The 26,675-nt window shown below is 46.3% G+C and overlaps 1 protein-coding gene across 4 annotated transcripts in view; it reads right to left on the reverse strand.

The window, feature by feature from the left end:
• The window catches only part of UXS1 (UDP-glucuronate decarboxylase 1), a 96,892-nt gene extending 70,485 nt beyond the window's left edge, over positions 1–26,407 (reverse strand). For 2 of the 4 annotated variants that reach the window (XM_058278289.1, XM_058278288.1), the window contains exon 1: positions 25,483–25,501. In XM_058278289.1, coding sequence (XP_058134272.1) covers positions 25,483–25,486 — 4 coding nt within the window. In that variant the 5' untranslated portion in view covers positions 25,487–25,501. Of the gene's footprint in view, positions 1–25,482; positions 25,502–26,154 lie in introns of those variants that run through there. The other 2 variants (XM_004461135.4, XM_004461134.3) reach the window with 2 other exon arrangements.
• Between the last annotated feature and the right edge of the window lie 268 nt (positions 26,408–26,675).

The following is a 26,675-nucleotide window of genomic DNA, read 5'->3' on the forward strand; positions in this document are numbered from 1 at the left end:
CAACTGGCAGGTCCCACTTGAGGCTCATCAGGCGTCAGGGCAGTACCCCACCTGCCTCCCCCGGGACACCCCACTCCATGGTACTCTCTGCCCTCCCTAAACCACTTGGCAGCCCAGCTTTTGCCCCCTTACGACGCCCCCTTCCTGTCTGAACGCAGGTTGTTTCCTCTGCCACAGATGCACCCACACCTCACACACATTTTCCAGGTGGAAATGAACACTCCAGTCTCTGGAAAGCCTCCCCAACCTCCCTTCCAGCTCCAGGGACACCAGGCAGCTCTATGTGTCGCCACAGCACCCCCCACAGGCTTTCTTTTAATTGACGGTTTTCAGGCCTGGTTCTTATTCATCCTTGGCATATGCCAGGTACTAGAGGTCCAAGCACCAAAATGAGCTGAATGACTATTGAGGATTTTTCCCCCCATTCTTATAGCATTTATCCCTTGCTTAGTACTTTTCATCTTCAAAAGTATTATTATCAATTAGTCTTTTAAATGTTTTTATGGCAAGGGTCCTTGGACTTAATCCTTTTACTGGAGTCCTTTAAAGCAGAGTTAAGTTTGGAGAGAGAACGGGAGCAGATGCAGTCAGTGGCTGAGCGCCTGTCTCCCATGCACGAGGTCCCGGGTTCAATCCCCTGTACCTCCTAAAAAAAAAAAAAAAAAAAAAAAGAAGGAAAAAAAGGAACGGGAACCTAGAAGTTAGACATCAACAGAACCTGGAAGAGAAGGGAAAGACCAGGAGATGCTGCCATGTGCCTTAGCATGGGACAAGCTAAGGACCAAACGCCTTGATGACTTGATTTGGACTGTCTTTTGGCCTCAAAACCGTAAACTAATAAATCCCCCTTATTTAACTGGATCCGTTTCACGGTATTTGCTTGAGCAGCCTAGGAAACAAAAGCAGCCTCCTTGAAAATCATCAAAAAATTCTATTTTGCTTTGGGGAACAGTAAATCAGCCTCCAGCACAGACCAAAGACCCGACTCTCACAGCAAGGAGGAAAAATCCCTGCACTGCTGAAAATTTATTCCATGGTGGAAAAACACAAGAGATTTCCAATAATTATGGAGTCTTTACACCTGTAGTTGTATTTAAACAGCTTAGAAAAATGCAAAGATTTTAAAAATCAACATTATTTAAAATTAACGTTGCATTTAGAATTTTGCAAACTGCTTACTACTTTGACCCACCTTACAAGGTCTCTAGAAGATCGCTGATAGTTACTAATAGATAAACTTTATAAATATTTGCACTTAATTGAACCAAATTAAATTCATTGCTTATAATACAGGGTCTCAATATTAATAAAAGAAGGTACAGAAGATAATTATTCACTGCTATTTATAAAGGGCTTAAAACTGAATTCTCCTGCAAAGCTTTCAAGATGTATTTTAATTAATTTTTAATATAAACTTTAAAAACATTTGGTATATCACACTGAGGCACACAGGTTCCATAATTTTCATTATGTCTATATCTAAACCTCATTAAAATCCATTAAACAAAAATTTTCATTTACAGCAAAAATTTGAATTATTTTTAAGGGTCCTTTTCTAACAAAGAAAACATTTTAAATGCTAACCCAACATTTTCATAGTTTCTAGTAGTCTAACTTGGTTTCTTAAAAATTTATCAGCTATCACTTGAGATGAATCCTTTTAAAACACAATTTTTCAGTTTGGAATCTCTGGTTCTCCACGTTTCATCAGCAAGTCTGGGGAAAAAAGGGATTGGAAGTTCATGTAAAATTGTGTGTCTATGGCTTTCAAAATTTCTTGAATGAGTTCAAGACCCCAAGCAAATTAAGAACCACCAATTCAGAATCCATAAAAGCTTGGAATTTTAAGAGGCTTGTTTTCGAATAGGGATAGATTCTGAGTCTTTGAATGGCCAGGCCACACAGAAAGTGGAAATCCTTCAGACCCGATCCTGGCCTGGGGCAGCAATTTCAATTACTGAATTTTAAATACTGTAATAACACAGGATCAGACGATATTACCATTTCCATTTTAAATGGCTGCAATATGCTTTAGCAAGTTTTTATTGGATAGCCTGGTCAAGTCGTCACACTGGAAAGCACAGGTCCTTTTATACCAAGTGAGAGAGACAAGCGTGCCATGGAAACTGCTCTCAGGCCCCTCCACGTGGGCACACAGTCACACAGCAGGCCAGCGAGCACGCTGCCATAGACGTTCTCGTCGCCTGGCCTGCGAGAGGCTCGCCGGCTCTCCTGAGGTTTTGCCTTCCTCTTCTGATGTTTACTAAAATCCTTATTCCCGTACCCACCAGCCTTTCATTCAACAAACCATGTACCTGTGCCCAATGTCACTGTTCAGCAGGCAACACCGTGGGCTGGCCACTGTGACCCAACTGCAGCATGATGTACAGGGGGTCCCCAAGAAAGGTAGCTTCCCAGAGGAGGGGCGAGCTGGCAAGGACGGTAGGAGTCCACCTCACAGACCATGGAAAACGCCAATCACAACCTCACTGGCCCAGTAAAAGGGGGAGCAAAGGCCTTTTTTTACTTTTAAATTCGTACACGTATTTACTGAACCCCTGTGAGGTGCCAAGCAATGTGTGAGGTCTGGCGGCAGCGGCTTCTAACCCAGGCTGCCCCCATCACATTGAAAAGGCTCTCCTGGGCCTGATAATGACGAAGAACCGGGACGGGGTGGAGTGTGGAGATTGTCTCAACCAATACCACCTAGCGCTGCGTACGCCTGCTAGGACCTACGGGCCGCCGGGCACCTGAACCAGGGCCACCGGGCACCTGAACCAGAATCAGGTGCTCGGACTGCAAGCCCCTGACTGCAGCAGTGGAGGGGGGAGAATCGCCAGGCTGTGGGATCTGGTTACCTGCCAGGCCACGCCTCACCTGCTGCCACCTCTCCTCCCAGATCTGGCTCAAGCCATTCAGGCCCCAGGTGACTTCTTCCACCTGACAAGCCTGCACCTGCCTCAGGGGCTGTTGCAATCCGCTCTCCTCCCACCAGCCTCCTCCGCCTCCCTCCCCAGGTCATTTGGGTGTGAGCTCAAAAGTTATCCCTGTCCCAAAGCCCCCAAAGTACCCCCCCAGCCTGCCTTTCCTTTCTTTCAGTGAATTTAGCATCAGCTGATAGTTTACCTCTGAATCTGTTTATTGTCTGCCCCCCAAAATAAAATGTAAGCTCCAAGAGAGCAAAGATTTTTTCGTGTTTTGATTAATACTGTTATCTGTAGCACCCAGATATATATATGTACTAAATATTTGCTGGGGGGGGGGAGGAAACTACCAAATGATTGGGAATCACTGCTCTAAGACATGGGTCTGTAATGTCTTCTTTTCTGCAAAGGACCAAATAATAAATATTTTAGTCTTTCTAGTTCATAAGACCTGTCACAACTATTCAACACTGCCATTGTAAGGAGAAGACACCTGTGGCAGTTTGAGATTATTTTACGAATCCCCAAAAGAGAAATATTATGCTTGTAAACTAATCTATTCCTCTGGGCATGATACCTTCGACTGCATTAAATTTAGTTGAGGGGTATTTGCTTGGATTATCTGTTAAGATTTCTGTAGGGCTTTTTTTTTAAAAAAAAAAGATTATTTATTTATTTATTTATATCCCCCCCCCCCCCTTGCAGCTTGCTTGCTGTCTGCTGTGTCTGCTTGTCTCTCCACTTTGTTGTGTTATCTTGCTGCACCAGCTCTCCGCAGGTGCAGGCCAGCTTGCCTTCACAAGGAGGCCCTGGGACAGGAACCCTGGGCCTCCCATATGGTAGACAGGAGCCCAATCAATTGAGCCACAGTCGCTTCCCTCTGTAGGGCTTTGTACTGGACTATGCCAGTGAGGCATGACTCAGGGAATTGTCGTGTTTGATCCTGCCATGTAAGAGAGCAAGGATCAGTTAAGCATGAAGCCCCAAGAGGCTGGGCCCATGGAGCAGCTCAAGAGACCAGCCCTGCTACATGCCTGACAGCTTACAACTGAACTTGGGAAGAAGGCAGAACAGCTAAGACTGATAAAAGCTGACCTTGGTAAGAGCGGAACAGCCGAGACTGATATAGGAGGTCCTACAAGACAAAGTCCCAAGCCACCTTGAAGCTGAAATTGGGAAGAACACAGAGCAGCTGAGCCTGAGAAATGAAACCTGGAAGGACGAAGAAACCAGGCAGAGACCACCCACCATCTTGTTTCAACCTGTGGCAGTTGGCTTTGGTGAGAAAGCACCTCTTATGTTGCCCTGAGATGGACATTTCATGGCCTTGCAACTGTAAGCTTTTATCCCAAGTAAATACCTTTTATAAAGGCCAGTACATTTATGGTATTCTGCATCAGCAGCCCCTTGGCAAACTAAAACCACCACCATAGACAATCCATAAACAAAAAGATGTGGTTGTTTCAACACAATTTTATTTATGGACACTAAAATCTTTTTCAAATAATTTTTATGTACCACAAATTATTCTTCATTTTTCTTCAACCACTGAAAATCTGTTAAAACTTTTGTAGTTCATGGGCCTTACAAAATGTGGCAGCAGATTGGATTTGGCCCATGATGAGGTGTAGCTGGCTGACTTCTACTCTAAGGGCTATAAGAGTGACAGGTATGGATCCAATCCAGGCCTGCCTTAGGTCTGCCAGGGTCGCAGCAGCTAAGTACGGCAGAATGGTTGGGCGAAGCAACAGGAATTTACCATCTCACAGTTCTGGAAGCTAGAAGTCCAAAATCAGGTGTCAGCAGGGCCACATTCCCTTGGAAGTCTATAGCTTCCTGGTGGTGGCTTGCCGGTCACCCAAAATGCAACCTCTGCCCCTGCCCCAGACCTACCCTGATAGTCTGGCCTCATCTTTGCTATTAACATCTTCAAATGAGGTCACATCACAGGACCAGGGGTTAAGACTTGAACATGTCTTTTTTTCAGGGGCAAGGGGAGGTACAATTCAATCCACAAGAGAGTTCTTGATCTTGAAGGGGAGCCAGACAACAGTCAAGTACAGTCAGAGAAGTAAAGGGTGCAGGCAACAGAGACCCGTGGCAGTGGGGAGGGGGAAGGGAGGGTCCTCTTTGTGAAGGTAGGTGTGGGGAGCACCTGGAAGGGGAAGTCTATTCTGGGCTTTGAAATGAAAAGGAGGGCAGCACTAGCAGGGTGGACCCATGGAAGGCATTCTGGGGAGTGGAAGATGAGATTACATGGTCAATTAGGGCCACAATGTTTGTTTCTTCTAACAAGCTCTAGGAATTCCCAGGAGATTCTGTTAAAGAACCAAATATGGCCCCACTGTTTTGCCTTGTATAACAATTCCAGGAAGCTGGGCTCTAGTTTGTAGGCGACGAGAAATTATTTAGGGTGATGAAGGGCAACAAGATGTTCCCACCCGTGGTTTAGCATACCTGGAAGCAGCAGAGTGAGGGACAGACGGTCAAGGGAAAAGGCTGGCAAAACCAGGAGGAAATCTAGGAAATAATCTGTGGGGATGGGGAGCTGAAAGTTAATATGCAGAGGCACGGGGGAAGGTGAGAGAGGCCACAGAAGTCACTGATGACTGGGTGGACTGTGATGTCACAAGAGAAGAACACCAAAAAGGGAGAGGGTTACTGGGGGAGAAGATAATGGTTTAGGAGAAGCACATGCCCAGTTTGAAGCATCCTGTAGCAATCCACATAAAGAAGTCTAATAGGAAAGTAATATCTGAGGCTGGAACTGGAGAGGCCAGCACCAGTCAGGGATGCAGAAATGGGACATGCATGAAGCTAACTGTAGCAGTTTGATATTACTGATGAATTCCAAAAAGAAATATTGGATTATGTTTGTAAACGGATCTTTTCCTCTGGGCATATTAGATTATATTGGATTTATAGCTTTACTAAAGTAATTATGTAAACCCTCTTGGCCAGTAGAGCATTAACTCACAGATAAAAGGCATGGCAAAGGACAGGGTTAAGGGTTTTTGATGTGGGAGTTTGATGCTGAAGCCTTAAGCTGGAGCCCCAGGAAGTAAGCTCACAGAGGAAACAGAAGCAGTCCCAGGAAGAGAGGAACCCTGAGCCCAAAAAGAAGCAAACCCTTGGAAGAAAGGAACCTTGAACCAGAGAGAAACAAGACCCTGAAAGGGAGGAACCCAGGAAGCCTGAATCCTTGCAGATGCTGGCAGCTATCTTGCTCCAACATGTGAAAATAGGCTTTGGTGAGGGAAGTAACTTATGCTTTATGGCCTCGTATCTGTAGGCTCCTATCCCAAATAAATAGCCTTTATAACAGCAGATATACTAGCAGATTTCTGGCATTCTGCATCAGCACCCCTTTGGCTGCCTAATACACTAACAGAGTGAAGGTTCTCTAGAACTTGGCATTGACCATGGCATCTGATTGGGTGGTTATCACAGCCCTGGAGGGATCTCGTGACAGTGCCAAGATTTGCATTCCAGTAAGAGCAGCAAAATGCCAGTATCACTCCATTTATTGAGCACCTGCCCCATGCCAGGGCTTCTACACTCGTTTCTAATCACAGTGTAATGTCATCGTCCCATTTTCACAGTGGGAAGAATAAAGCCCATAGGTATTATGTGACTTGCTCAAAGTCCGAGCGCTGGTGACCACCCAAATCCCAGAGCTACCATTTCAGAGTGTAAGGTCCTCATTCTAAGGCCCTTGTGATCTGCACAAGGGCTTCTCCACTGAAGAAAGGCATCTTGTTAATTCCCAAACTCGTTGAGGCTATATTCTCCCTAGCCTCTAAGCTAATCCCTTATCCTTGGACACCATGTGGTATGTGGTCAAAATAAAAATGGGGTGGGGGTGAGGGCGGGGAATAAGGACAGAGCTTATTCAAACTTTGAAGAGTTCCCCATTTGAGGAGAATGAAGCAATGCCAGCCTTCTACTTGCTTGGGTCAAAAGCACTATAATTTACTCAAGCATACAAAATAGAAATCCTGTCAGAACAGAAGGCACTGTGAGTCATTTAAAATGAGTATTACTTACAGATAAAGTTCAGTAACTCGAAAGCACAACACTGCTGTACCCTTTCTGCTGTTGTTTATGGGTCCCCTCAACGTTTTCTGAGTGTCAACTGCAACAAAACACTTAGCTAAGCTAGAACTCATCTAACTGCCAAGTTCTCACTGTAAAGCTGCAGAGTTTTGTGGTGGGGTTTTTTGATTTTCACATAAAAGGAGAGTTCCACTGTGGCACTTTTAAAACATGGCCAAGAAGTCTCTGGCTGGCCTCCCATGAGAAGTGAGAGCTGTTTCCTCCCCTTGGGTGGTGGTGGACTTGTGATGCCTGGACCACCAGAGACGAGTGGAGGTGGCACTGTGTGGGCCTTGGCAGCTCGGTCATAAAGGCCACACGGCTTCTGCCTTGCTTTGGGGACCACTGGCTCCTGGAGCCTTGAGCACCACATAGGAAGTGAGGGTACCCCAAGACTGGGGAGGCCGTGTGGAGGTGCCTGTCCATCAGGTCTCAGACTCTGAAGGGAAGAAGCCTTCCTGGAAGTGGATTCCCCAGCCTAAAGAAGAACCCCTCCCACTTCTAATTCCTGACCCACAGAATCTGTGAGCATGCTGAAATGTGGTTTATACAAAAAAGATTTGAAGTAATGGGAGAAGAGCAAAGATAACCAGCCAACATGCACTAACCCCCTTTCATCTATGGGGATTCAGATGTCATGGTTGCAGCCCTCAAATCAACCCATGTATACAGGGACAAATTTCTCCCCAATTGATATATTCCCCACCAAAGGTATCTATATCCTGTCCTCAAGGCAAACAAGCAGCTTTTACACAGAGACTTACCATCTGGGTAAAAAAACTCAGGTCCAGGCTTAAGTGCTAGAGAAATCCTGCCCACCTCAACAGCCCCGCCTGCCCATCCTAGTCTGACCGTGTCCTTCCTGCCCCCATCTGAACTGGAAAACGAACCCACCTTTCAGTTAACCAGTAAACGCTAAACGTGCACCAGGTACATGCTTACGCACCTCCAAAGAACCTCAACAATTCTAGTATGCTGGGAAAAGCAAATATTTGATTCACCTTGGATAAACGTTGAGGCCACATCACTATGATGTTTTCCCAAAGCAGATAAGAATATGCATGATTCTGGTAGGAACAAAAGCATGATACATCCTGTTAAGTTGATCAGAAGGTTCAAATGAGAAAGGGGGATGTGCAGAACTGAGGGAACTTCCCCATCTCCTGTTCCCACCAGAAGAAACAGCACGAAACAACAGACAAGAGCAGCAGTCGGCAAAGTAAACTGGAGCCTTGCTGAATTCTGAAGTCGATGAAGCCTTAGCCCAAAGCTCCGGTCTCTGCCTAGCCCGAGGGAGCCTTAGCGCAAATGCCAATGCTTGCCGACACTCCTTAAGTCCAAGTCCAAAATGCCCAAGCTGCCCAGCTTGACAGTCTTCGTCCACCATTCTCAAGCCTGCCAAGCCTTTGCTCTTCCACAAGGTTACACAAGGATGAAAACTGTCCCAGATGAAAAGGCTACCTGAGGATACCCTGCCCGAGTGCCAGAGTGTTTCATAGGTCTGAGGCTACCCCGCCCTAAAGCCCTAGTACCTGCAGTCTCAAGCTCAGGGCACCTGCTCATCTCATCAGAACTCCCTCTGGTACTTGCTCTGCTCTAAACACCCTGGAGCTCAGAACTTCAGGGAAAAGCACCAGAAACAAGGCAAAAAAGAGATCAGTTTCCTTTCAACTCACCGCACTGCAGCCACTTGGAGTTACAGCTGTTAAGTCCAAATATTTGGCTGTAAAACATTTTTCAGTGACATAACGTTTGATAAGCTTACTAATAAAATCATCCTACATTCCCATGACAAAAAAATTTTGCTCCAAGATGTTTCTTAAAAATATATATGGTTAAAAATGAAAGAAACCACAGGCTTTGTAGGCAACATCTGTCTTTTAAGAGTCTTTAAATGTATAAATGTCACTGTTAAGAGATGCCAAGTAACTTACAGCATATACATAAACATATGCTACAGTACAGATAGCATATATATGTGCTATAGGAGACATATAGTCAAATCAGTTTTTTGCTTTTTAAAACTACACATACTTCATAATATGTTTTTGTTCATTCACAAAAGAAAGCCTGGGGGATATGGAATAAGAACTTCATATATTCTTGTATTTTTTAATTTCTACAACTTACAGGCAGAAAAATTTAAATACATTTTTGAAGTTTGTAAAGGACACTGACTTTGTCTGATCTAGTCCAGATAGGACAATACCACAGCTTTCTAAGAATACAGCCAGAAATTCAAAGCCATTTATTTAACTATGAGCTCAAGGAAATCTACTACTCTCATTGAAAAGCTTGGGGAAGAGAATCTCCCTTCCACAGGGTCCCTCCGGAGGACAAACGCCCCTTTAGACCAGACTTTCAGTATGTCCCCTGACCAGTAGTAGCTGCCTCCATAGCGAGGAACTTGTGAGAAATCCAAGTTCCCAGGCCCCACTCCAGCCCAGAGTCAGAAGCCCTGGGAGTGGGTGCCAGCCACCCGCAATTTAACTAACGTCCCAAGGTGCTGCAGGTGCACGCTCAAGCTGGAGCCTTGCTGTAGATGCCCACCTCGGTTCTCACTTGCTCAGACCCTCTTAGGACAACCCGTGTTTTGGTTAGACACCAACCAAGAGCTGCAAAGTTGAATACACACCCCAAATAAGCCCCTTCCCGCCACCCGCCCCCTCTGCTGTGGGTCTGCTATCCTTCCGCATGCCCCTTCTCCCTGGTACTGCCCTCCCTTCCCCCAGGCCCCCGGCTGGCAGACCCTGAGGAGCATTCCTGCAAGCTGCGCCTTTGGTCACCTCCTCCTCCGCTGCTGCGCCAGCCTGCACAGCCGCACTACGCGCATCGCACTTCACGCATCTTACGAGTCACTCCTCCTGAAACCTGCTTTGCTGCTTTTCTGCTCGGGAATCTACAACAGCTCTTCATTCCCAGCTTCTCCAAATTTTGATTATTAAAGTCTTGCGCATACACACACCCCCACAGAGGTTTATTTATAAATATATGTACCACTTGCTGAATTATGACTGACGTGTTCGTGGCACATACAAGAATAGAAAATTTTTAAAGCGTATATAAATAGAAGTTCCTAAATTTGTTTGCACAGCACCCAGTGTTCCATATCCTTTGGGTGCCTCTGCACCCTCCTCACACTGGCCTCAGGACGTGGGGTGTCCGCGGCCCTCCACTGGCCCTCTGCCACCCCCACCCTCCTTTGCTTCTGCTTCTGCTTCTGCTTCTGCTTCTCCATCCCCAGCCCCAGCACTCAGGGCAGTCGGGTTCTCAGCACACTCACCCCTGCCCCCCAGGACATCCTTTTGTATTTTAAAACCATCGGGATACAATTTGCAAACATATAATGCAAACTCTGTAGATGATTCATACAGACAGTACTGAACCGTCAACACTAAAAGTATGGGGAGAGGACAAGGCTAGCAGGAAGGGGGGCAGGTGCTTTCTGTAGGCTTCCGTATTGCTAAGTTTTAAAACTAAGTCCCAAGGAGATGGCATAAAATATCAGTAACCCCTGCACCTTCCTACTATAAGCCATAAACTCCCCGTGACACCAAATACCTTGGTTTCCAGGTTCTCCACTCAATCCAGCTCTCAGCAGTAACAAGCCTACAGAAAGCTACCTGCATAATGTAGATTAATAACAATTAGGTAACAAAGTCTTAGAGCTGGACTTGAGATACGATCTGTCTGCAAATCTTCACCTGAGAAAACCAAGCAATTTCTGCCTATTTGCAACAAGGACAACAAGAACTATGAGAAACACATTCCACTGATACATATTACTCAAAAGTTCCAGATAATATTAATATTTAATAAGTAAACATTCAAAATCTCTCAACCTAAAATAATAGCTCAGTCTGAAACAGCATGATATCTGGAGAAGGCAATCAAGAGAAGAGATAGAAAAATGCCAACCGCTACTACTCTCCAGAAAGCAGAAACGTCCTTTTCTTCTTCATGTTACCAGAGACAAATATAAATGGCAAGATGAGACCCTCTCCTTTCCCCTCCTTCCTACCAACAGACGGCTGGCACGGTATAGTAGAAAATGTGGCCCCATTATTTCTTTGTTCTCCCACTGAAACAGATAAAGTTTTAACCTAAGGAAATGTGGCAATATTTTCTCTCATATTATAGAAAAGGAAATATATTTCCCCTGAGGTTATCAAATGAACGCATCTCTTTGATTTTCTGATGACCAAGAAAGGATGGATTCATTAAAGAAAAACAGAGCATCAGTGGAGGGGAAAAAAAAATCCTTCCAGCCTGCTCCAGAGTTGGACAGAGAGGGCTTCCGGGAAGGAAGAGAGGAGCACTTCCGCCTAGTGCGGCACTGCCACCAGGAAGGCTCAGGTCACACTCCACGCTGCGTTTTCCACTGGTGCACGCTGAAATCAAGCTCGAGGTTCCTTCCATCTGACGCATCACTTCCCTGTGGAAACGGAGGGGTGAGAAGGCGCACCCCAGCACAAGGCCCGGCACAGAGCAGCCATTCAAGAAACGGGCTTTTTGCCGAGATGACGCTGCCTCTGCTGAAAACTGCTGAAATGTAACAGTGCTGAGGCGGACACTTCCTTTCAACTTAAAATGAAAACCATCCAGCTTCATGGGTAGATAAAAACAAGTGGCACTTCCTAGGAAGAAAAAGTAGATCCGGCCTACTCATCAACCCTCTAACAAAACAGAGAATGCTAAGATACAGCTAACACGTAAAATAATTTTTCAGAAAGTGGAACACTATGACTAAGAACAAGGTAAAAAAAGGTATACATATTAAGGATCAGTGGAAAAGACAAGAAGTTTTTTTAAAAAACAACAAGACTCTGGTCTTTGGGGCTAATGTTTCTTCTTGCTGTTGAAAAGTTGTTTTCTTAAAAATGTATCTGTTTGCCACAGGATCTTGGTGTAGAATGTGTAAGAGAAACTTGACAGGAATAAACTCCCCCAAAAGCATACAACTATATGAAAGAAATTACAAAACTTGACTGAGAGAAAACTTGACTAAATGACACGGACTTTTTCTGTATGGGAAGACATTGTTTTAATGTTAAAATTCTGATGATTTTGAGTTATTTTATCTTTGTACTTCTTTAATTTTTCCAATTGAGCACATTATTTTTACATTTCCACATGATTCTGAAATTTTTAAACAAGAGCATTAAGAAATTAAGAAGAGTTTTAAGTTAGCCTTTTTATTTCCTGTTTTACAAGGTGGGCTGTTGGGGAGGGATCAAGGACAACTGTCAAATCCAAAATACCACTGGTGTGGCAGCCTCCGGTCAGTGCTACAAGATGCACTCAGCGTGAACCAAGGACCCCCTCGTCCAAAGGGCATGCCAGGGAAAATGTACCAGGGAAATTGTTGAAAAGGATGATTCCCAGGCTTGATTCCAGGCAACCCACACCCCCATCTGTGAAGGCACAGGGAGTTTGAGCTGATTTTCTCTCGGTGGTGAGGCCAGACACAGAGACGATCCAGGTGAAATTGCTGTTTCTGTGGGTCGAAAATGGCTGAATATCAGAAACTACATGATTCAACCTAACAAGCTGTGGAAATGCCAGTCTTCTACCCACAGCTTTTATAAGGAAGGTCAGGGGAAAAGGGCTGAAGGTTGTAGAGTTTGTGAGGACGAAGAAAGGGGATTTGTGGAGGGGGGCAGGTGGAATGGAGGGATGAGTGAGAATGGGGACATGTGAGCATGGGGGTGTGCAAGGAAGGGGCGAGTGCATCAGAGGGTGGGTATGGGGGCTGCAGGTAGAGAGTGGAGGTAGGGGAGAGTGAGTGGGGAGTGTGCAAGGAACTGGTGACTGAGCGAGGAAAGATGAGCAGGAGGCCTGCTGGGGCGTGGGGGGAGAAGAAATGAAGAGGGGAGAGAAGGGAGAGAAGAGAGGGAGGAGGGAAGCCAGGAAGAGGTGGAGGGAAGAGAGGAGGGTATGTGGGATGATAGAAGGATGGCAGAAGAGTGAGTGCACTGCGAGGGTGGGCACATGCCATGCCAGAGGGAAGGCAGGGTGGACACTGCTAGGGGCGTAGGCAAGGTAGGCACATGCCAGTGGTGGGCAGAGTGGGTACGTGCCCGGGGTGGGCAGCGTGGGCACATGCCATGGGTGTGGGTGCAGGGGAGGGCAGGTGCCCCCTGGGAGGCCTGCGGGGAAGCCTGCAGATACCAGAGGCCACGAGGGTGGGCGTGGCAGGACAGGCAGCCGCGCAGGTGCCAGCAGGTGCCAGTCCCCCTGCCTCACTGTTCCGGGCCCAGAATGGCAGCAGGGGTGAGATGGGAGTGTGGGGGCTTCTACAGACCCAGCACAGGGCATTGCCCAGCTATGGCTCCGTCCAGCTGTGAGCCCCACATCTCCAGCCTCCAGAGGACAATGAAGGCCCAAGGGAACGGACTTTCAAGGGCCTGAGCCGGGAAAACAGGCTCTGGGGCTTGAATCCAGAAACAACGAGGTGGACAGGTGGCACCAAGCTATCATCAGTGCCCCTGACCAGTGCCTGATCAATTTTGTTCTTTCATTTGATTACAACTGAGCTGTCTGAAGCCTTCAGCTTCTGTTGCTGATAAAAATGCAGCTGCCTGCTCAGGTCTTAAAAAAGAAAACAGATGAAAGTCAAGTCACCTACATTATGTATGCCAACTAAATTCGAAGGCAAATTAGAGGCAGCTTGTTTTGTTTTTAATTTCTGAAAATATAAAAATATTCAAAGACACTAAGAATAAAATTCCAAGATCTCTCTACCCTAACACAATTGATTTCATTTTCTACAACATGGAGACTTCTTTTAAAAATGACCACTTTAAAGGGGTTCAAATGTTTTCCGTTGCTGTTTTAGTTCACTTATTTATTTTTGCTAGAGCCACTCTAAAAAGCTTAATCAGGGGAGGCAGATGTGGCTCAAGTGATAGGGCTTGTGCCTACCATATGGGAGGACCTAGGTTTCATCCCTGGGGCCTCCTGGTGAAAAAGAAGAGAAAGTGTGCCTGTGTGGCAAGCCAGCGCCTGCACGGCGAGTCAAGTGACAGTGCAGTGAGCCAGTAACTGCGCATGTGAGTCATGCAGCAAGATGATCACGCAACAAAAGAGACAAAGGGGAGAGTCAAAGTGAAGCGCAACAGAAACCAGGAACTGAGGTGGCACAGGTGACAGAGAACCTCTCTCTACATCAGAGATTGAATCCCAGGATTGAATCCCGACGAATCCTAGAGGAGAAAAAATGAGAAGAAAAGACCAAAAGAGAAACAGATACAGAAGATCACACAGCGAATGGACACAGACAGCAAAAACAGCAGGGTGGAGGGAGAGAGAAGGGGAGAAAAGGGGGGAAATAAATAAATAAATCTTAAAAAAAAAAACTTAACTAAAAAGTCAAAGAAACTGATGGTTGAACTCGAAATTCACTCCATGTCCTTCTCAGTGAAAGAGGCATTAGGAGAACCTTGGCCCACCCTAGGAGGGCCCACCTGCCTGCTGTCACATCCCCTCTGGGTTGGGGATACCCCCTCCAGCCTGGCTTACGTATGACCCCAGCGCCTACAGTATCCTTTCTCCCCACATGGCTCATAAGTTGAGGCTATCATCTCTTAAAAGAAATTATTTTAGTTCCTCATCGTATTTTTAAGAATTACTATTACTGCGAGGTGTAAGAGTATAGAGTATTTCCATTTTATAAGTGATTAACTTCAAAGAGCAAGGTTAGAAAACTTGCCCCAAAATACATGGTGAGCTGAATCAGGACAAATGAAAGCACCCTTGTCAGAGAAGAGCCCACCCAGAGTCGTTCCTTCCCACATTTACCCTTCAGGTAATGCCCAAGAACCCAACTCATCTGTAGAACATGAAATAGACATCGAGGTGGGTTCAGATACAACAGACTTGGCCTAAGAACATCCACCAGGAAAGCTCTTCATTCTCTCAACAGGCACTGGGTCTAACGCAAGGTCCCAGCATACCCTCGACTTCTTGGCGCTTACAGCAGTACCATGTGTCAGGGCTCGGGCAGATCTACAAAGGGGGATGCACACTGCAGAACGCCATCTTCAACTAAACAGGCTGCCCCCAAATGGGAACACCGATTCTACCTTCCTTCCCCCAGGGCTTGGCTCCTTAGGGGGATGTCATCAAAATCTCTCCCCCCTCACCCTGCATGAATTTTCCATTGTTTACTGCATCTCACCGACTATCTCACCGACTATCAGGTCAGCCTTCCAAGTTCTGGCATTCTGTACCTGAAGGACTCCCTGCTCCACACATCTGGCCACCTCCACGCTTCTGCTCACACCGGCAGGCCTTCTGAAGTGCTCGCCTTCACTTTCGCTAGCTCTCTCCAAGTCTGCCATCCTCTGAATACCAACGCAAGCCTCGAGGACACCCTGGTTCCTTCAAGTCCCATGTCCCTATTTCTCTTGTACCTTAACCAGAATTTCTTGAACTTGCCTGATTTCAAGAACTCCACGGGGGAACCGGGTAAGCTGTTGTAAAGGACAATTCCCAGTCTTGAGAAAACAGTTGCAAATTATATCACAAAGAGAGCTAATATCCCTAATAAATACAATGCTCTTAAAAATGAGGGGGAAACAAACTCAATGAAAACATGAACTGTTCACAGAAAAAGAACATTTGAAAAGATGCTTAACTTCACTCATAATAAGAGAAATGCAAATTAAAAATACAAGGAGATAGTAGTTTTCTTCAGTAAGATTGGAGAGCATTCAAACACTTAGCACGCTCTTCTAGAGAAGCTATGAGGAAACAACCGCTTCTTATACATTGCTGGTAGAAACAGATGCATAAGTTTATTCACTGCTGCATTATCTGAAGTAGCAAAATATCTGAAATAATTTAATTGCCCTTCCTTAGGAGACTGGTTAAATAAACTGCAGTACACCACAAAGGGGTACCATGCAGCTATATAAAAGAATAAAAGGGATGATGTGAAGTGCTTCCCAGGAAATAATGAGCAGGAGAACAAAAGATGCAAAATAATCTAGGTAGCAGCCTACCTTTTGGGTAAACACAAATTAGTACATGTATCCTCTGGTGAGCAACTATGCATGTATACACACAGATACACAGTTCAGATTTGCAAAAATGAATATAGAATAGATAATACAAACTAATAAAAATGGTTACCCATAGGGAAAGGGAACAGGGTAGATTGAGCAAGGGGTTGCTGAGATGTTTGAGTATAACTTTTAATACGGTTTGACTTTGAACTATGTATGTTTGACGTGTTTTAAATAATCACACACACACAAAAAAAAACCACACAAACAAACAAGCAAAAAGAACTTAGCTTGTATCAATCAGAGAAAAAAAACTATTTCAGGTAACTTTTGAACACAGTACCCTAACTGTACACCTTTAGTAGGGTATATTTTAAGGACTAAAGGAGTTGCAAGGCTATCCTGAATTTCCTTCAGTTTGCAACTGGTAGTGGTACTAATGTAGTTATTCTGAAATTATTTTGTCTGTATGGTAGTACAGAACAAATATATTGATGTTGGGAACAAGGTTTTAATTGTGGGGAAAAGGAGATGGTGATATGGAATGAAGGAAGGTACAGAAGAAACCTGTGGTGTTAAGATTTAAATCGGGGGTATCAGCATAAACTCATGAGTGAAAAACATGTATATTTCCTGCCTCTGCTCATTCAAAGGGCCTGGAAGCTATGACACCCCAAAAGCAGTGGGCACAAGCAGTGCTCAGATCTTGGTTTTTAAACAATATTCTCCACTAAGTGTTACCAGGGCTCCTTGGAGAAATACTTGATTCCAGATTTGGGGCAGGGGGAAAAAACAAGATGAGCCCAGCATATCTGGAAATCAAGGAAGAAGGAAGTATTCCAAATCTAAAAGAATCCATGAATCCACAGTGATCTGACTCTCAAAAAAAAAGAATATCATTAGTTGATTAGGGGGTCCCCAAAAAGACATGGCCATATCCTAATTTCCAGAACCTGTGTGTAGGACTTCATTTGGAAAAAGGGTCTTTGCAGATATGATTAAAGTATCTTGAGATTAAGAGACCATCCTGGATTATCTGCATGGACCCTAAATCCAGGGACCAGTGTCCTTACAAGAAACACACAGGAGGGAAACGGACTTGGCCCAGTGGGTAGGGCATCCGTCTACCACATGGGAGGTCCATGGTTCAAACCCCGGGCCTCCTTGACCTGTGTGGAGCTGGCCCATGCGCAGTGCTGATGCGCGCAAGGAGTGCTGCACCACGCAGGGGTGTCCCCCGCGTAGGGGAGCCCCACGCGCAAGGAGCACGCCCCGCCCCGTAAGGAGAGCCACCCAGCGTGGAAGAAAGTGCAGACTGCCCAGGAATGGCGCCACCCACACTTGCCCTGCAGCTGATGACAACAGAAGCGGACAAAGAAACAAGACCAAAGAAACAAGACGCAGCAAACAGACACAGAGAACAGACAACCGGGGGGGGGAGGGGGGATTAAATAAATAAAAATAAATAAATCTTTAAAAAAATTAAAATTAAAAAAAAAAAAAAAAGAAACACAAAGGAGCCGGCAATGTGACTCCGAAGGCAGAGATGACTCATGCAGCAGCAAGCCACGGATCCCCTGGAGCCTCCAGAGGGGCTTTGGGAGGGAGCACAGTACTGATGGCACCTTGATTTAGGACAAGAGCCTCCAGGACTGAGTGAGAATAAACTGGTACTGTTCTTAAGCCAACTCATTCATGGCCATGTGCTCCAGCAGCTCTAGGAAACTTACAGAGAATGAGAGGAGAATGCCAGTTAGTAACTGTAGAAGAACTTACAGAATTAGAAAATCACAATTTTGTAAGCCCCAATATAAAAACTAATTCGGGCACAGACCATCAATGGACGCTAAAAGCACTGGCTGGAGAACAAGACTGTCATACAAAATCAACACATCACCCCACAGACTGTGCACTGGGTCAATGTACCTTTAAAATGAAGGGGTCCTTCAGGGGCTCAAATTTGGCGACACCAACAGTGAGACATTATGCATCTCCTATGTAATGCAAATCAAAAACAAGCATTTAAAACATGTTCAACTTGAATCTAAAAACAAGGAAACCACCGGATACTTCCAGAATGTAGAATGGTTTATAGACCAACTGGACTGGCCAAAATTTTGGTTTTGTCTTTTAAAGGTAAATGTCATGAGAAACCAAAAAAAAGTCAGTGCTTCAGAGACTTAGAGACATAACAACGAAATGCAAATATGTAAACCTTGACTGAATTCTAGGTTTTAAAAAACAGGACGAAACAGACAAACAACAGAAAAAGCTATGAAAGGCATCTATGGTACAACTGGGGAAATTTATAATAGGGACCTCACATTAGATAAAATTTGTGTTAAATTTTCAGGGTGTGATAATAGTAATGAGATTATATAGAAGAATGTCTTTATTCTTAGGAAATGTATGTTAAAGGACTTAGAGGTGAAATAGGATTATGTCTGCAACTTTCAAATATTTCAACAAAAAGCTATGAAAGCAGAAAAAGCAAATGCAAAAAATTGTAAACAACTGGTAGGTCCAGATAGGAGGTGTTTGAGTGTTTGCTGAATTATTCTTAGAATCTTTCTGCTGGTATTGAAATTCTCAAATTCAAACTTGGGGGAATCGGCACAAATTCCAGATTGCACCCAGGCTCTTGTAGGTCTGGAGAGAATCCTGGGAATCTGCTCTTAAAAAGCCCACATTGATTCTTATCATCAGACAACTTTGGAAACACTATACAGTTTGCTTATTTTTAGCTATTTTTCTCCCTGGTTTATTGGCATCAGAATGATGGCTAACCTGCTTTGCATCCTCCCTGGCACCAGGCCAGTAAGTGTTTACTGAGTAAATTTAAGGGGACATTCACCAGACATGTGGGAGCTCATTTAATTGAGGGCAAAACTATGCTCTAAAGAAACCTCAGAGGTTTGAAGTCCATTATCATAAACACAAACTTAACAAATATAAAACCTTCTTTTATATGATTTTAGAGGGTTATTTTATATGATTTTAGAGGGTTAATTTAGTGTCTTTTTCTTTTCAGTGAAATAACAGTGACAGGAAAGACAAGAAAATTGAAAGGTATCACAAATGAAATTTTATTATAACAAATTCCATGATTCACCAAAAATGAAATGGATATTGCTAGATACTACAACTCTCATTTTCAAGAGGTGAAAGGGAAAAGATGAAAGAAACTAGAAAGTGAAAAGATAATGGTTCCTAAATCCCACTAAAATGTCAATATGTCATAAGGTAGATTTCCACTTTTGTTCTTGTTGTTTAAGGTTTAAACTCATGGATTTTTTAAAAAGTGGGTGGAGGAACAGCAACAAAATGTCACTGGAAATAAAAAGAGGATGGATGAGGAGTAGAAGAATTGAAAGAAAACAGAATCCAAGGCAGGTAGTGGGAAAGGCCAAGAACTAACAACTCGATTTATACCTAGAAAGGATCAAGAATTGATAAAACTGGTACATCTGGAAATGGGGTAACAAGGAAGCTAAGACAGCAAATGTTATTTTCAGTGTGTTTAAGCAGCAGTAAGATTTCCACACTCAGTCTCCATCCTGGCAGAAGACTGGTGGTTCCATCTCTGGAGAGGGTAAAATAGAGGGACTCTGGACTGCAGAACACCAGGTCCAACTGGGGTGATGAAGTTACTGCTAAGACCCACAGCTCTGTTCCCAACTCTGATGTCGGGGTGCAGCCAGGCCCTCGCCGCCTGGCAGCAGCCTCAAGAATCTTGTCTCCATATCCAGATACTAGAAGCAGGGGAGACAGCTCAGGAATTTGGTGCCCTGCCAGTGGGCCCTACTTTGGAATTTTCGCTCCCCAGGGTGACAGTAGGACTCAGTTGTGGTTTACCTACACATGGCTCTTCTGCCCCTTCTATTTGAACCTACAGTATTTCCAAGAGACTTAAATCTTTGGGCTGTCCATGTGCCAGCTGGGCCTTGAATCTCAGCAGAGTTGCAACACCTACTCTTCAGTTCATTGGAACCATCTAGGACAACTCACAAGATGATGATGATGGATGACAACCATCCCAAAGAACAGAGAGTCTGCAACTGCAAGCAAGGTAGTCCCACATCCATCTGCCCCATGGGATCTAAGCCTCCTCTCAGCTAGAGGTAGAGTGGACATCCTCATCCCAGAATCCTCAGGACGAATGATGGACTTACTGGTATTCTACTACAGACTTACTGTGATTCTTGCAACAGAAGAACCAGAAGAACTTATATCACTGATGTGGAGGTATTGGCCACCAGAGGTTCTAAGGAAAGGAAGAGGGAAAAATTGGTGTAATATGAGGGCATTTTGGGGACTTGGGAGTTGTCCTGAATGACACTGCAATGACAAATACAGGCCATTATATATCTTGCCATAACTTACAAAACTGTGCAGGAGAGAGTGTAAACTATAATGTAAACTATAATTCACATTTAGTGGTAATGCTCCAAAATGTGTTCAACAATCCAAACAAATGTACCACACTAATGAAGGATGTTGTTAATGTGTGAAAATATGGGGAGGGATAGAGAGCGGGGCATATGGAAATCTCCTATATTTTTTATACAACATTTATGTAATCTAAGTATCTTTTTTAAAAAAATAAAAAATAAATTTAAAAAATATATATTGTCTCCAAGAAGCTCAAGAGAAGACCTGCCACACTGAAAGCAGGAGGCCCCACCCATGGCGCACACGCTACAGCTGGGGTCCACAGGCAGAGAGGCGGCTCTGGGCTCCCAGGTCCCCACTCTTAAACATCAACAGGTAGCCTACGGTCCTCAGGAATCGGAGGAAAGCCTCCAACAAGAAAGAGAAAAGCAACTTGGAGGAAACAAACATTAAAAAAAATGACTAGTAGACACAAAGATGAGGAAATCCCCTAGAAAGCAGAAGGAAACTTCAAAACAAAAGGACTAGTCCAGGTGATTCAACATCAGGATAATAGTAGTTTCAGACAGACAGAAAAGAGAAAATAGATGAGAAGAAAAAAAAAGAACAATCCAAGAAAATGTTCAGAACTGAAGATTGAGTTTCTGGACTGCCAGGTCTCAAAAATATCTAGCACAATGGATAAAAAGAAGCCAAGGCATACCCCTGTGAAATGTCTGAACACAGGATGTATCAGTCAGGGCAGGCTTTTGTTAGCTGCAGCAACAAGCAATCCGAAACCCTGAGGCTTAAAACAACAAAGATTCATTCTTCAAGTTTACCTCTCACTACAACAGGTGAATGGAGGGGCTGAGGGGGAGCTTTGTACTTGAGCCTGCCATCTTGAACGTTGCTATTTATCAAGCCAGAGGGAAAGAAACCTCAGCGATAACTCAAATTCCCAACTAAATGCTGGGCCCAAGTGACTTTCTGCCAACTCCCTGGACGGAGCAGTTATGTGACGCCCACCACAGGGGAGTGGAAAGGATGACTCCACCAGGACCTGGAATTCAGCAAGCTGGAAACATTGGAAATGGCAGTGAACAATGACCACCATGGGCAAAAAGAAGATCCTAGAATCTTCCAGAAAAAACCAAAACAGGTCATTAAATATAGAGGATCAGAGGTCAGATTGGCTTTAAATGCCTCAAAAATAACAGAAGCCAAAAAGGAATGGAACAATGTCTTAAAAATTCTAAAGTACCTTTTATTTCTAGAATTCTACATTATTTATCAATTAAGCGTGACAGTAGAACGCTTATGGACATACAATGTCTCAAAAGTCCCCTCCTGTGCACATCAAAACAACGGACTATAAGAAAGAGGCAGGTCAGAAACAACCCAGGTGTCCATCAACTGATGAATGGAAAAATTGTGGCATGTACACATGATAGAATATCATGCAGCGGTAGGAAGAAATGAAGTCGTGAAACATACGACAACATGGATGAACCTGGAGGACATTATGTTGAGTGAAGCAAGCCAGATACAAAAGGACAAATTCTGTATGATAACCCTATTATGAACTAAATATATTATGTGAAATATAAATATATTATGTGAAACATAAAAAAAAAAGAAAAAGAAGTAGTCAGGAAATAGGAGCCCTGTGCAGGGCATCCAGACGTTGGACACGCCAGAAGGACTGAGCCTGGTAGTTGTTGCCCAGGCAGAAAGGGGCAGGTCAGAAGGCCCCAAGGGGACTTATCCAGTAAGTTACAGGGACAGAAGTCCTGATGCATCCAACCTCTGGGGGAAGACTTAGACAACTGACAAAAAGTTTGGAGTTGAATCAGTAATTGGACATAGAAAGTAAAGCCAATATCAAGCCCAGTTATTAGCTTCAGGGAAAACAAAAAGTGCTCAATAAACAAAAAGTAAAGTATAACATGGTTCACTGTGAATAGCATTTCCATAGTCACCAATGTAAACACTAAATGATGATCTAAAAATTACACCAGATCTACACATGGCTGGGGGTAGATGGCTGTGTGAGCACAGGCAAGGAGGGCAGAAAAGAATAAACAGCTTCCAAAGTGGAAAGTCACTGGAGAATACTTACCACTAAAAAATCAAGAAGCATATGATTTAGCAGCATGATGGTAAACAACAAAATAATCAAAAGAATCAGTTCAAAGAAGTTAAAATGTTAGCCTCTGGGTAGGGGAAATGGTGTAAAGGGTTAGCCTAATAAACTCTGAAGAAACTTTTTTTCCACTATCTGCATGTGTAACTGACAATTAAAAAGCAAAACCAAAACACAAAAGACAATTACAACTCACACTCTGCCGAGGGCACTGCCTAGAAGGATGGCATGATTTTCAATTCAATCCAACATGTGCTTACTGAGCTCCTCTGGTGACAGTAAGCACAAAGCCCTAAAGTGCGACAAGGGCTAAAACACCTAAAACACGGTCCCTGTCCCAAAGGATGTGGATTATTGAAGAGACACATGGATGAAAAAGTACTCAAGTGCCATGCAAGTTGGTGTCTGCTCACAGCCTGAGGCCAGGTACAGAAGAGTTCTGCAGTAGCAAGCAAGGGGCCACAGCAGGCAACAAAGACATTAGCAAAGATGTAAGAGTTGGAAGGAGAAAGACAAACAGAACTTGACAGCAGAGCAGAGAGGGCACTGCTAGAAGGGAGGCTGGCTAACAATGAGGAGTATGGGCAGTTGTTTCAAACAGAGGCGAGAGTTTATTCCTAACAGGGAGGGCAAGAATATTAATATTACAAGGAAGAGCAGACACTCGAAATCACAGACATCGCTCCTGCCTTCCTGCATTTCCAGTGTCCTTGGAACACTCCACCAGAAGCCCTGTCATTTTCGACCTGCCAAGCGTCTTAAATGTGGCAGCTCTGCTGATGATGAATACTGCCTCCACCCCAATCTTAAATCTTACAGCTCAAAAACCACCCACTGGGAGCAAGGGTAGCTCTGAGCTGGAACAGGCCTCCAGGGCCAGGCTCGCTGGCTCCTGCTTGCCTCATGGCTGTACTTTGTTTCTACACTCCAGCAACTCCAACCTTCTTTGCATTCCTAGAACACTCCTGGCTGGTGACTGCCACGGGACCTCTGGAACATGTCCCCTCCTCCCTCTCCGTGTCAGCTCCCACGCAGCCTTCCTTTTCAGCTCCTGCCCTGATGGCCTTGAGGCTATCATAAGCTCTCAGCATTCCTTTCTGTCAGAGCAGTTTGTCCTTAAAACCCTCATCTGGGTGATTACCCAATTAACGCCTGCCTCACTGGCTAGGCCAGCGTTTCCCAAAGCAGGGTCCCCAGACTGCAGCGACATCACCCAGGAACCTATCAGAAATGCAAAATCGGGCCATACCCCAGGCCTACCAAAATCAGCAACTTGAACTGGGGGGGGGGGGGGGGAGACAGCAATCTGTTAATCTGTTTAAAAAAGCAGCCTCCAGGTGGTGATTCTGATGCCTGCTAAAGTTTGAGAACCTAAGAACCACTATGCTAGACTATAAAGCTCCCCGGTGGCACAGGCCGGGTGCCTGCACCAGGGTTCCCTGGAGCTAAGCACAGCGATGAACACCGAGGACTCGGGAAGATTTCCCGTGTGAATAAACAACTGGTGAAAACCCTTCCACGGCTCCTGTATCTCTTACCTCGTTCATTCTAAACCCTTCTGCCCCCAGAATCAACACTGAACACAGCCCAGTTTCCAGGCCTTCCAGGGTTCGAACCCTGGATCCCCATTCCCCATCGGTGTGATCACCCATACACTTCCTAACCTCGTTTGGCCTCACTGTCCTCGCCTCAAATGTTGGGATGATCACAGTACCGATTTCCCACGGTTGTTGAGATAATTAAATGAGACAGTGACACGAAGAATCGGGCCTGCACACAGATGGTCAGCACTCACTCAACAAATTTAAGTATTATTATTGCTCTAAGAATAATTTTTCCACTTTAACCGGTCTTTCCTGTCAGGTCTCAGCTTTCTTTCCAACAAAATGCAGGATGGATGAGTGTACTCTAAGGTCTGCTGAGCAGAGATTATTAATAAACAGCATTTACTGAGGGCTTGCTTTGTGCTCTGCATCGTGAAGCACCTCACATCATTATGGAATTCCATGCTTATGAGAGCCCACTTACGCAATCAGGATTTGAACCCAGGCCTCCTTGATTCCAGAACTAACATGGGTCTGTTTCCCAGAACCCCTGCACTGCCGGGTTTGCCATTTTCCTGGGGGCATATAACTTATTGGAGACTGACCATGCACACTTCAGACAAGCCCCTCCTGCCTTTCAAAACGACTCACATCTAAAACCAGTCCTGGACCTTAAAATCTTCCCTTGCCTCCGGGAGTCCTGCCTGAGCTTCCTCGGCTTCAGTACCAGACAGCGTCTTCATTACACCGTTTTCCTAGAGCGGAACTAAAGGCACTTTTCCGAGTCCCCACTGTCCTCGGGAGTCCTATCTTAGTCACTCAACCCATCACAGCAGGGGGGCTCACCAAAGTTTGTGTCTGTCTGATGGCTAGGATTCAAGGTGGGAGTCGTTTCTAGTCCGATTTTGGTATTTGGGGAAGTATTAACAGCAGCAATTAAAATCTATTTCCCATCGATTAAAAAAAAAAAAAAAAAAGACGGTTTCGGCCGCCTCTAAGAAGATACAGGATCCACCACCTGCCTCCAAAGCATGTCCCTCGGGCCTTGTCTCAAGGCTGTTAAGTGAGGATGGCACCGAGAATCACAAACACCAAAAGCCGCGGGCCCACGCTCCGCCCTAGTCCCTCCCGTGGCTTTGCCTCCCCCTCCACGGTGGGCTACTCCGAGAACACCCGGGCGCGTGGGAGCCGAACGCGCGCCGGCCCTAGCGCCGCACCCACAGGGCCGCGCGGACCGCAGCGCCGCCGCCCGCGCCCACCGGGGCACCTCGGCGCAGCCGCGGGGAGCCACGGTGCTGGGAACATTTCGAACCAAAATAGTTAAATGCTGAGTTATTTCCCTGCCGAGCGAACAGTCGGAGCAGGGGCTCTGCCAACGGCAACGGTATTTTTACCCATTTAAGCCACAGCGCGGCCCCGGCGGCGGGGGCACCTCGGGCTGCGCTCCGGCGCGCGGCCCAACTCAGTACTCCCTGAGCTGGGGACCCGCGCCCGCTCCCGAAGGCGACGTGGCCGGACACCGGGGGCGCCGGGCCGGTCCACATGTCGTGACAGCAGTGCCGCCGCGCACGCCCCTCCGGAACCGCCACCGAGTCTCACGTGAAATGGGCGGGGAGGTGATTTCGGGTCACAGGCTGGGGCCACCGCGCGCACCAGGCTTGCCCGAGGACGGCGGAAGCCTCGGACCGCTGGGAAGCCCGCGCCGCGGTCACCGCGTCCCAAGTTCAGGGATAACTCCGTTCGGGGCGCTCGGTGGCTGCACCGGGGCCTAAGCGGTGTCAGTGGGTCAGGGCCGAAGTTCACCAACTGGTTTTCCCCCAAGAGGCAAAGAAGGGGTCCAGCGAGGGGCGTGGGGGCGTCGGAGCGATAGGTGCAGCCCCCGGGCGGCGAGGACGGCTCGGAGAGGTTGAGGGGAAGATCCCGGGGCTGGGGGGCTGCCCTCGGGGCGCGCACCGCCCGCAGCGCGGCGTCGCAGCCTCGCCACGGCCCGCGGACCCGGCCCGGCCGCCGGCGCCCGCCAGGAATGAATGGGGGCTCCCCGGCCGGCCCCTCGGGCGCGCACTCACAGGCAACATAGGCGAGCAGGGCGATGCCCAGCAGCAGCTTCATCCTCCTGCGGTTGATGGCAGACACCAGGCGCACTAGCGCCTTGCCCACCATCCCCGGGGGCCGCGCCAGTCGAGGACTCCGCCGCGCGCCGGGGCCCGCCTGCTGCACAATGCGCGCGGCGGCGGCGGCGGCGGAGGCGGCGGCAGCAGCGGCTGCAGTGGCGGCGGCGGCGGCAGCCCAGTGAGGCCCCGCCCCCGGTCGCCTGGCGCAGGCCCCGCCCACACGCGCCCGGCTTCCTGCCGGTGGGGCCACTGCGCAAGCGCAACTCCGCCCCCGCCACCTCCTCCGCCATTTCCCCCGCCTCCTTCGCCCGCAGGCGCAGTTGCTGTAGCTCTCACTTCGGTTTTCGAAGAATGTGGCTGGGCGGGGTGGCCGAGTCGGGGGTGCAGCACATGCGCGTTGCGGCGTGTTTGCTCCGGAGAGCGACTGCGAGCTGCTGGGGTAGAGGTGCTGCGCTGTTCGGATAGGAAAGCTGCGT

This window comes from Dasypus novemcinctus, chromosome 17 (assembly GCF_030445035.2).
Source record: "Dasypus novemcinctus isolate mDasNov1 chromosome 17, mDasNov1.1.hap2, whole genome shotgun sequence".
Taxonomy (NCBI): domain Eukaryota; kingdom Metazoa; phylum Chordata; class Mammalia; order Cingulata; family Dasypodidae; genus Dasypus; species Dasypus novemcinctus.